Below are 12,781 nucleotides of genomic sequence, written 5' to 3' on the forward strand. Positions count from 1 at the left end.
TACTAGAAGTGACAAGGGCATTGAGGTTTCAGGGTAAAATTCCATTGAAGTATTGGGGGCATTGTGTTCTAGCTGCAGCATATCTCATTAATAGAGTTCCTAGTAGTGTTCTGAATTATCAAAGTCCCTATGAAAGATTATATGGAAGTAAACCTAGATTGACACACTTGAGAACTATTGGATGTCTGTGTCTTTCCAAAAATCTAGTTGAACATGACAAAATGATGCCCAGATCTAAGTCTGCAGTTCATATGGGGTATTCAGAGACACAAAAAGGTTATGTTTTATTTGATCTTACTGCTAAATCATTCTTTGTTAGCAGAGATGTTATATTTAGAGAAGATATATTCCCTTTCTCACAGATCAAGATGTCTGAAAAACATTCCTTGTTTCCAAATCCACTGTCAGATTCAGCTGCTCTATTTGATACCTCCACTACTCAATTTTTCCAAACACCTAGTTCTATCAATGATGAACTATCTTGTCTTGAAGGCTCATCTGTGCTACCAGATGTTGAGATTGTTTCTTCAGATGTTTCTGATTCAGTTGGGGAACCAGTTCCAGCAGTCACAGATGCTGTTATACCAGCTGATCCCAGAAGATCTACCAGAACTAAAAATACTCCTACATGGCTCAAAGATTTTGTTTCCTCCAAATTGCATTCCAAAGTGCAGTATCCTGTGTGCAATTATATCAGTTATGGTCATCTTTCTCCTACTTATCAATCATACATTGCTGCTACATCCTCAGTTAGAGAACCTACCACCTATTCAGAGGCTGTGACAGACACTAGGTGGGTAGATGCTATGCAAACTGAGATTCAAGCCCTTGAAGATAATAAGACTTGGGAGATAACTGAGCTACCACCAGGAAAGAAACCTATTGGTTGTCGGTGGGTTTACAAGATTAAATACAAGTCCACAGGAGAGATAGAAAGGTTTAAAGCAAGGCTAGTTGCTAAGGGATATAGTCAACTGGAAGGTATCGACTATCAAGAAACTTTTTCCCCTGTTGTGAAGATGGTGACTGTGAGGACAGTGGTGTCTTTAGCTGCTTCAAGACATTGGCACATTCATCAAATGGATGTGTTCAATGCCTTCTTGCAGGGTGATCTTGATGATGAGATTTATATGAAGCTCCCTCAAGGCTTTGTTAGTCAAGGGGAGAAAGTATGCAGACTAACAAAGTCATTATATGGGCTCAAACAGGCTCCAAGGCAGTGGAACCATAAGCTGACTGAAGCTCTTACTACTCTTAACTTCAAACAAAGTCAATATGATCATTCCTTATTTGTCAATAAATCAGAAGCAGGCATTGTTGTGGTGTTAGTATATGTGGATGATATGATGATTACTGGCAGCAGCTTGAAGTTAATAGAGAAGACAAAACTGGAATTGCAGCAGGCTTTTAAAATGAAGGACTTAGGTGAATTGAAATATTTTCTGGGCATTGAGTTCACTAGGTCAGCAGAAGGGATATTGATGCATCAAAGAAAGTATGCTTTGGAACTTATAGCTGAGGTTGGGATGTCAGCAGCTAAGCCTGCAGGTACTCCTATTGATGTTAATGTTAAACTAACCTCAAAACTATATGATGAACATGAGAAAAGTCATGGAGCTCCTGAAGATCCTCTAGTAGATCAGACAATGTATCAAAGATTAATTGGAAAACTGTTGTATCTGAACATGACAAGACCAGACTTGTCTTTCAGCACACAGAACCTAAGTCAGTTCCTACAACAGCCAAAGAAATCTCACATGGATGCAGCCTTAAGAGTAGTGAGATATTTGAAAAAAACAGCCTGGGCAGGGGTTATTGTTTCCTAGCTCTTCTGATGAAGTAGTCACTGCATTTTGTGATGCAGATTGGGCATCTTGTCCACTTACCAGAAGATCAGTAACAGGATATGTGGTTAAGGTAGGGAACTCTTTGGTGTCATGGAAGGCAAAGAAGCAGACTATAGTTTCCAAGAGCTCAGCTGAAGCTGAATATAGGAGTCTTGCCTCCACTGTGTCAGAGTTAATTTGGTTACTTGGATTACTTAGAGAAATAGAAGTTGACGTGCAGCTACCAGTTCAAGTGTATAGTGATAGTAAAGCTGCCATACAGATTGCTGCAAATCCGGTATATCATGAGAGGACAAAACATATTGAAATCGATTGTCATTTTATAAGGGAAAGATTACAACAAGGTTTGATCAAAGTTAACTACCTTCCTACACAAGAGCAGCCTGCAGATGTATTGACAAAAGGGCTATCAAAGTATCAACACGAATATCTCTTATCCAAGTTAGGTGTCTTAAATATTTTTTGCCCCACCTAACTTGAAGGGGAGTGATGAGATATGAGTGTAAGGTAGTTAAGGAGTTAGTTATTTCACCAAGATGCTCAAGGGTAGTATAGACCTTTTATATTGTTTGTTACAACTAATTCTTCAAGTTAGTTAGTTAGTTTGATTAGAAGTTAGATTCTATAAATAGTACTTTTCAGCATTGTAAAAGTTAGTCTTTGAACTCAAACAATGAGAGTTTCTCTTCTTCTATCTTAGCTCCTTGTTAATGGAGATTTTGTGTTAACTCTGTTTCAGTTCGTTTTACTTCAAAGAGTCTACATGATTATTGGGGGAAAAGATAAAATGGACACTATTTCAAGCCAACTAATAACAGTAAATGGTGTTGCTTTGATAAAAAAAGAAGAAGCATATATATAGGCGTAACTTAACTATAAGGCAACTAAAGCAATGACTTGTGGCACCAATAGAAGATTTAGCATCTCCTCTCCTAAGGTGTGGTCAGGGAAGGGGTAACAAGGAAAATGTGAATGTGTAACAATGATACATCCCATAGATAGAAAACCTTATTTCCATGCCAGGTTAATGTTATTTGATAGGATGTTGATGTCATAAACAACATTCGGCCAGAACTGGACCGATGCTAATATACTTTATTACATATTTATGTAAACTCTTTCTAATTGCCCTATCTACGAAAGACACGGACATGCAATCCCCCATCAATGTGAAGATTAATCATTGTCCTGTAGTTTATAGCCTTCTTGTTATCACTCAACTTGAAAACAAAGTAATGTAACAACACAGCAGAGAATATCTTCATCTGTCTATAAGCAAACTCCTTCCCCAAGCAGATCCTCGGCCCTGCCTGTTTTATCAATAAAAGAATGTGCTTAGCTAGATAGTTAATGTGAATATGTGATAGTATATAGGCACTAGGCTAATTATACAGAATCGTGTCCAAGGCTTCAATAAAACTGATAACAGATTTGACCAACCTGGAAAGCGGTAAATTTGAAGGGGTTCTCATGCCTGAAGAAACCATCGCGATCAAGCCATCTCTCTGGTTCATATTCTTCTGCATCATCACCCCATATTAATTTCATTCTTCCCATTGCATATGGTAAGTAAGACACCGTGTCCCCTTTGTTCACACTGAATCCATCTGGTAAGGTGTCATCCGAAAAGCATAGTTTTGTATCCTGCACTAAGAGGAAAAACAAAAAGTAACAACTTAAAGAATACATCTATTTGGCCACAGCTGTATGATAAAAGAAGTTCTTTATTACCGCTGGAACTGCAGGATAGAGCCTAAGAGTCTCTGTCAATGCTGCATGAAGATATTGCATCTTTTCAAGGGCATCTTCACTCACATTAGAAGCAAAATCCGTTACGTCTGTTGCATTTTCTTTCTCATGAGTTACTGATTCTTTAATCTCTTGTGCTATTTTTTCCTGTACATGAGGGTACTTGCAAAGCACATATATGAACCAAGAAAGGGTGGTTGCTGTTGTATCTTTGCCTGCTATTATGAAGTTTAATATTATATCACGCAAATACTTTGGATCTGTACCAGTTATTTTCAGAAACCTTGACAAAATGTCTTCTTTCTTCCACTGCAACTGGCAGAACATTTTATTATATATACGCATCTATCTGCATTAGTAAAAGTAGCAGCTATAAGGCGATTCGCTTACAGATAAATCAGCTTCCGGTTTACTCATCTCCTCAGTTTTTCTCTGGATCAACTTATAAATAAACACATCGACAGTTGTTATATTTTTCTTTAACTTGGCTTCTGTTCCGATATTGAGAGATCTTTTAATCTTCCATAAAATATCAACATATCTCCGAAGTATCAATGCACTTGCATCATCAAATGCATCGCTAAATTTTTTGCCTTGTTCATTTGAACCACACATGCTGTCTAGCTCAACTCCAAAGGCAACTCTGAATATAGAATCTAGAGATGCTTTCATGAATAGATCCTACATTGATAAAACTAGGATTACACATCTGGTAAGAATAAACAAGGTACCATTCTGTGAAGTCGACTCGATTCATTGACTTACTTGAATGTCTACTATCATGTTGGATTCGACTGCTTCAGTCAATATATGGGCAAACTTTGCTGCATTTTTTCTGAATACCACACTGCTAAAATCCCTCAAGACCCTTGTGGAGAAGTCATGGCTTGACAACTTCCTCTGCTCCCGCCACTTATCACCATCAACTGTGAAAATTCCATCCCCTAACAAGTCCTTTAGGATGTAGTAATTATACCCTCCCTGCAGAAAATTTGGAAACTCAAGTTTGGCAATCCGAAAATCGTTACACCATTTTGTTACATCTATTGAGACATCCATATAGCTAGCCGGTTGCAACTTATGTAGGAGTTGAGGCATCGTAATTTACTGATATACCTTGACCTTGCAATGAGAGTATTGCCCATATACATATAAGTAGATCACCAGTTCATTCCGTAACCAAAGTGGACTCTAAACCATTCTAACAACAAATGTAAATATTACTAAATCAATCAAATAACAACATATAATTTGGGGATGTCAAGATCAAAATGGTGTACCTTGCCATAGTTTTCAAAGTTTGTTTTAAGAATGTATTCGACGTTAGCAGGGTCAGAAGTAAAAATCCTATTCTTGAAAGGGCTACTCAATCTGTAAGTCTTGTACTTGCCAGCAAGATCAGTCATGTAATGGTGCACTCTATGGAAGTTGATAAGCAGATTGAAAACGGTGCCACCAATTGGATGGTATCTCTTTTTTCCATGTAATTTTTTGATCAGAAAATGAAGTATGAACACAATAATTGAGATAATGGTGGCTGTTATGTACATAACTTACTCCCCGTTTCAATTTGATGGTGTGTTTATTACCGGTAGATACACATAACGTATCAAAATATTTTGTTCAAATTAAATAGTGACAAAAAAAGAAAGACATTCTTTTTAAATTAATTAAAAAGAAGAGTATTTAAAAGCTTATCTGTTTGGGCTACAAACAGGGGCAGACCTAGAGGTAGTTAGGGGGTTCACCGAATTCCTATTTTAAAGAATTTTTATGACTATATATTGATTTTGAACCTCTTGAACGTGATATTATAGGTTGGCTCAATTCCCTCCAATAATTGCCAATAGCGAGGTTGATCTTGCTTCTGTATGGAAATAAATTAACAAAAAGTCAAACTCCTCTATAAATCAAATTAATCCCTCAAATAATAATAGCCAAACGTGAGATTAATCAAAGTCAAACTCCTCGTAAATCAAATTATGTGCTCATTATATCAATGTGGGCTATGGCCACCCTACAATGAGCTACAAATTTTCCACATTCCTAACTTTAGCCATGATTTATGATCTGTTATGTTTATTTTAACTGAATTATATATACTTCGTTAATAATTATAGCCATTCAGTGCATTAATCCCTCAACTTGATAATCATGCTAAATGAGCGTACAAGAGCGTATGAAATGGATGAATACTAGTGTTTTAACTTGTATGTATAAGATTTTATTTATTTATACGTCGAATACAACCTATATTTAGTATCTTTCTTCTTTCTCCCAAATCTCCCTCGACTTTCTCCTCTCTCTAAATATAACCTGTTTACGTATATCATATCTCCTCTCTATCTCTCAAATCTTGCTAACGTTTCTTCTTGCTCTTTCCTAATCCCGGTGCTTCTCTCCTCTCTTTAATTATAGCTATGAACTGTAATTAGGCAAACTATAATTACTGATGATAATTATAGTTGCTCTATTTAAAACTCAAATTAGTCGTTGAATAAAAAAGAGTAAAAAAATACTCATGTGTAAGAATGATCAAATATCCCATGAATTTTGTGATAAGGATCAAATATACCCTTATATCAATTTTATTTTTAAAAAATCAAATCACATTTCACTTTTGTTAGCGGAAAAAGATATATTTGGACTATTTGTGTAATAGTAGAAATATATGTGAGCCTCTTTTTTAATGAGGAATACATCAGCTCTAAATCGCAAAGTTAAAGAGTATATCAAATCCTTTTCTCAATTAAAATTCTAATAGATTTAGGTGATGCAAGATGGTAGTCAATGAATTCTCTAATAGATCAATCTTCTGTTCTTGTGAAAGGCGGATTAAAGTGCCACTAAAATGTTGTTCAAAATTTTGATTTCAATTCATTGTTTCTCTAATAACCTAAACTTTACATCAGATGATCACAAAATTTTAATTTCAATTCATTATGTATAATCGATCTATCTATATTAATACATTTACCAAACAGACTGTTATACTCTAATTTACCACGTAGAATGTGTATCTATTTATTTGACTTTATATAATTTAAGTGTATTTGAATACATCCAAAATTGGATGGTATAGATGTTAGTTGAAGCTAAAATTAAATGACATATTTATGTATTATGTCTTCTTTTTTTTTTTAATTTGATAAGTCTTTAATTCTAACTTTCCACTGTCATGTTTAAAATCACAAAATTAAAGAGCATTTTGATACATTCCACGTACTCCCTCTGTCCCTAATTACTTGTCCACTTTTTTTTTAGTTATCCCTAATTACTTGTCCATTTTGACAAATTAAGAAAAGACAAATTTTTTTTACCTATTATACTCTAAATTAACTACTTTGAAAAAGGTAAAACTGCTTGAAAATCTTAAGTTTTAATTCATCTAGTACTTTATAATTAGTAGGGGTAAAATGATAAATTCACTATGTCACTTATTTTTTCTTAATAGGTGTGTCAATTCAAAAGTGAACAAGTAATTAGAAACAAAAAGAATATCTTTTAACGGACTAATATTAATTGTTATATTTCAAAGTAGTGGTCTGTTGTCTCTATAAATAGAACGAGTCAGCCTCTGAAGAATATATGAGCATTGAACAATATATATATATATATATATTCACCTTGAAAGTGTTTTATTGGTAAAATATAGTTGGAGTTTGTGTAATTTGGGACGATGGATTTAATATTGGCATCGAAAAAAGCAGATAAAACAATGATGGAAGTTGAAGGAGTTGGTGGATATTACGGTTGGTCAAATAGTCAATTTCCTCTTCTTAGCCAAAAAAAACTTGCTGCTGGATTATTACTTCTGCACCCTCATGGTTTTTCTCAACCTTACTATTCTGTTTCCTCAAAAATTGGTTATGTTTGTGAAGGTACGTATGACTATTTGAGATATTATCTCGACATACATAGTAGTTATTGGAGTCACACTTAATTATATCGTCTTGGACAATCCTTTCTTATTAATTAGTATAATTTTTACAGGTGAATGCATTGTTGGATTGATATCACCGGAAGATTCAAAAGAAGAAGTTATAAAATTACAAAAAGGGGATGCCCTACCACTTACCTTGAAAACAGTGTCATGGTGGTACAATGATGGCGACTCTGAATTCAAAATAATTTTCTTAGGAGAATATGATGACGAATACACACCTGGAGAATACTGCGGTTTCTGCTTAGCTGGATTCATCGGCACTCTAAATGGATTCTCTAATGAATTCATAGCTAAATCTTTTCACATGACCAAAACTGAATCTGAAAAACTTATAAAAGACCAAAGTAAAACTAATCTTTTAATTAAGATCAATGAAGGCACAAAAATGCCACACCCATGCAACAAAGTGAAACACAAGTTGGTTTTTAACTTGGATAGTGCTAAACCTTGTGTTGAGGTAAAAAATGGTGGAGTCTTATCTGCGGTAACTTGTAGGAATTTACCATTGCTAGGAGACGTTGGATTAAGCGCGAATCACGTAGTTTTGGAAAGTGGTGCTTTATTTGGTCCCATTTTTACAGCGGATTTATCCGTTCAATTGAGTTATGTTACGAAAGGAAGTGGACGTGTTCAAATTGTGGGACCTTTACGTAAGGTTGTGTTGGATACTAAAGTGGAAGAAGGTGGGTTGTTTTTTGTTCCAAATTCTTTCCATTTGTTGTAGAAGCTGATGAAGGAGGAATGGAGTTCTTCTCCGTCATAACGTCATCAAAGTAAGTACTATTATTTACGATAATTGATGCTATAGTTCATTTAAAATATAATGTATATATATATTTGCAGGCAAGTATATGGAGAATTATCAGGTGGGAAAAAATCAATTTGGGAAGCAATATCTCCATCAGTTTTAGAGGCCTCTCTAAATATGACTCCAGATTTGACTGAGCACTTCAAATCCAAGATTGCTAAGGGTGCAGTGATTGCCCCACCTTCAACTATTTAAGTAATAGTTACTTGTTAGACATTTGAGATGTATACCTATGTTTAACAAGTATAATAATTTCATGCTTGAAAATAAAATGGATGATGAAGTAGATCTACACTATTCTACTTCTGTTAGAGTTGTCATAGCTAGCCCAGCTCTGTTAAATCATGAGTTCGGTCAGGCCGGCCTAACGGGCTTAGCCCTTAGTGACGACTCTAAATGTAAGCAGCTTTTGTTTTAGCTTTTTCTGAATGCGCGCAAGCTTATATGCTGCTGTGTGCCAGTATGTGTATGTTATATGAATGTCTTCTTCATCTTAAGAATAAAAAGGAAATGAATTTGGTGGTTAGTTCATGGTTACATCTTGTTAAATTAGTGTCCTTGAGACATATTTCACATTTTTATGATCGATAAGCATTAATAATTGAGACACATTTCACATTTTTACATTGTTAATATATCTATATCTATATCTATATAATATAATATGGTCATAAGTAAAGTAAAAGTAATGTGGTACCTCTATTTGCCCAAAAATGACCTTTTATCTAAACTAAACTCATTATAAAGAAGTCAACATTTTAGTATAGGTCAAATATATTATTGAAGTTGGCTTATGAAACTAACGAATTCATTTAAATCTGTTTTAAAAAAAAAAGGATACTCTGAGTTGATCGAGTAAATCAAAAGTAATATTTTTATTCAATACAAAAGTAATAGAATGGCAGATTTGTGTATATCCATTTCTCGGACATTTGTTCATGTGAAAAGATTTAGCTATAATTTCATTAGAGAATCCATTTATAATACCGATGAATCCAGTTAAGAAGAAACCACAGTATTCTCCAGGTGTGTATTCATCATCATATTCTCCTAAGAAAATTATTTCGAGTTTAGACTCTCCAACATTGTACCACCATGACGCTTCTTTCATGGTAACCAGTAGAATATCCCTTTTTTGTAATTTTATACTCCCTCTGTCCCATATGAACTGATCACCTTTCTAAAAATACTTGTCCCAACTAGTGCTGGCAAAATGAGGCCATATTTTGGTAACCCGCCCAATTCATCCATATTTTAATGGGTACAAGGATAAAATATGGATTGATACCCATATTCAACTCATAAAAATATGGGTAAAATATGGATTAACCAAATGAGTTAAGCTTCTAACTTTTTTTCACTCAAAATTCATGATATCACTAAAAATATTGTAAATTATCTTCCTTTTTATGTTCTTCTATAGAACTAATTATTTTTCTCTATAATTAAAAATATGAAGTCTTTAGCCCTCCAAAAATATATATTTTAAATGTACATTTCTTTTGTTAATTATAATTATTTTTTTATTTGTTTAATTTTATATTGGATAATAAATAATAGTGTAAAATAAGTAAATTATGTATTAGAATTGACATTGCTTAAAGTGCATTAATCATTTTTTAGTCCTAAAATGCAAATATTCATTTACTTTGAAATTAAAAATATTTTCCCCTTGTTATTACATAAATTTATTTTATATTGAAAGTTATAGGATAATTTTTCGACTTTTATGATACAATAAAACTAAATGAAACATTTTCAACATTTTTCATCTAAAAAAAGACTAAAATATTTTCTCCATGTTGAATTCTTAAGTAGAGTACTATTTACTCATGAAAATATGTGTAAACTAGTATTTTACCCAACCTATTTGTTATCCAATCCATTTTTACCATATCAAATATGGGCGGGTTGAATTATTACCTATTTTATGTTGATCCATTTTCAACCAGCCCAAATTTGACCCAACCCACCCATTTGCCACCACTAGTCCCAACTTACTTGATCACTTACTAAATCAAGATAAAATTAATTATTTTTTTTCTCATTTTACCCCTTTAGTTAATATCATCATCATGCTTAATGTTTCCATAATTTCTTTTGGAAGGTTAAACAAAATTAAAGCTCCTGGAATTTATCTTTCCAAAGAGTTCATTAAATACTTAATTACTCCTTTGTACTATTGCTCTCATCCTTTTTGGAGTACTTATACATTTTGTATGTCCTATGTCATCTTAAATTATCTTGATATTCATCAATATGGATAAAGAGTAAATTAGTCAAATTGATCATTTTATTTATGATTTCTTAAGCACGGTATAAAATGGAAAGTGATCAATTATTATGGAATGGAGGGACTAACTTCTTCTTTTGGATCTTTTGATGATATCAGTCCAACAATGCATTCACATGTGTGAGAATTATATAAATGATTATGTTATAGCAATAATTAACTGGAGAAGATTGTCCAGGACCATATATGTTATACGTACCTTGACAAACAAACGCAAGAGGCCGAAGAGGAAATAATCCAGCAGCAAGTTTTTTTTGGCTAAGAAGAGGAAATTTTTTTATCTACTTTTTCGATGCCAATATTAAATCCATCGATGTATTTTCAAAATATATAATAATACCACAGAACAGTTTTGAACTAAATATTGTTACATTATTCAGAGGCGGGCAGTCGTTCTATTTATAGAGGCCGTCTGACTACGACTTTGAAATATAAAAAGGAATTAGTCGGTTAAAATAGTTGAATTTTATGTTTTCATTTTTTTGGTTTTGTGCTACCATCAATTAGGTTCGATTTTATTTATTATTGGTTTGGTTTATCGATTTTCAATTTTTAAATATGCTAAATCAACAACTAAACTGATAAGATATTTTTTATCGGTTTTTGATTAATCAGGTTTTTGATTCTTAACAGTTCGATTTTCGATTTAACCAATAAGAAAGTTCTCATAAAACAAATAAATGATTTCTCCAATAATTTGACGCGATAGGATAATATTGTAACTTTACATAATTCTCATAAAAATAGTAACAATAGTAACTAACATGAAAAAAATTATACAAGTACAACACAAATAATAATGTGAATTGAAGGCTAAGGGCAAAGTTACGGTAACTAGTAAAGTACTGATATTAATATTTAATACTTATATATGAAGGGCAACAACAAAAATTATTACAGTCTTAAGGGGTTATCACTTTATTCAATAATCCAATATTTAAAAACCCAAATCAAAATCGAATTGATAACTCGATAGTTTATTTTAATAAAATCATTAAAAACCCATGCACCCAAAAACCCAATAACATTAAATAATACCCCATTTGTCCCAATTTATATGATACTTTTCATTTTTCTAGAGTCAAACAGTTTAAGTTTGACTGAAAATTTGCGCATGCAATCTTCAAATTTTTTGAAATGAATTTATATATTTGTAAACTATGTAGAAAATTTATAAGTCACAATAATTAACAATTCAAAAAATTTAAAAGATATATGAAAACTTTACCGTCAAAGATAGACTAAATTGAATCTCAAAATCCAAAAAATGTCACATAAATTAAAATGAAGGAAGTAACCATTTTTTCGATTCTATCTTTGCACACACCTATCGCTAACTTACTTTCCGGAAGAAGCAACCCCACGTTGGCTATTATTTGAGCCTTGAGGAAGTGGGCAAGCAAGAATTTAGCGGGGGCTGTGCAAACGTAGGGATTGTACCTTTCTATTATTAGAAAATGGAAAGTATGTTAAGCTGAGCAAATATTCGCTCCGTTCAATAATAGTTGTCCGCTATATTATTTTGGAATGTCCAACAATACTTGTCCACTTTATGAAATCAATGAATAAATTTACACTTAGTACCTCATTAATTATAGTCATTTCTCTATTACATTTTTTAAGATATTGTATTAATTATATTCAAAAGATGATGTAGTAAAATCATCCTTATATTTATAGTTTCTTAACAAATGTGCAAATTCAATAATGAACAAAAATTATTTGACAAAGAGAATAGTACATTTGTGATCTATTGTGAGTTTATTTGACTCAAATACTACTTTTTTCAAGTATTTGAGAAATTTGGGTATTTTGTCAAATAATTACAATTTGTTCTGCTTTTCTCGTTCTCATGTATTACTGTTAAGGAACTTCAAATTTAAAAGTCATGAATCAATAATTTACTTATTTGTTAAAGGATATTATGAACATTCAAATTTAAGGGTAATTCTCATGGATGTTTGATGGTGGAAGCTGAAAAAGAGCAACAATTAAAGCTTAGAGATCATGTAATTTTTCCTACTCCAACTTCAAACTTGGGAAGGAAAATGTGAATGGGTAACAATGATACATCCCATAGATAACAAATTAACTTCATTTCCATGTTATTTGATAGTCTTATTTTGGATATTTATGTT

At 32.8% G+C, this 12,781-nt stretch overlaps 2 protein-coding genes across 2 annotated transcripts in view; one reads left to right on the forward strand and one right to left on the reverse strand.

Annotated features, from left to right (window-relative positions):
• Positions 1–12,781, reverse strand: part of LOC125815966 (cytochrome P450 704C1-like) — a 29,909-nt gene that overhangs the window by 13,887 nt on the left and 3,241 nt on the right. Inside the window, exons 2-5 of the mRNA XM_049495545.1 lie at positions 4,877–5,015; positions 4,362–4,577; positions 3,987–4,277; positions 3,880–3,911 (exon numbers count right to left, since the gene is read on the reverse strand). Of these exons, the coding sequence (XP_049351502.1) occupies positions 3,880–3,911; positions 3,987–4,277; positions 4,362–4,577; positions 4,877–5,015 (678 nt within the window). The remainder of the gene's footprint in view (positions 1–3,879; positions 3,912–3,986; positions 4,278–4,361; positions 4,578–4,876; positions 5,016–12,781) is intronic.
• LOC125815971 (13S globulin seed storage protein 2-like) lies at positions 7,218–8,545 on the forward strand. Its single transcript, XM_049495548.1, is given in 4 exon segments — positions 7,218–7,477; positions 7,590–8,243; positions 8,246–8,315; positions 8,386–8,545. Coding segments are annotated over 4 exon segments (1,086 nt in total). The 5' UTR covers positions 7,218–7,275.

The sequence above is a fragment of the Solanum verrucosum genome, unplaced genomic scaffold (genome assembly GCF_900185275.1).
Source record: "Solanum verrucosum unplaced genomic scaffold, falcon-dt-bn FXZP01000261.1, whole genome shotgun sequence".
NCBI lineage: Eukaryota > Viridiplantae > Streptophyta > Magnoliopsida > Solanales > Solanaceae > Solanum > Solanum verrucosum.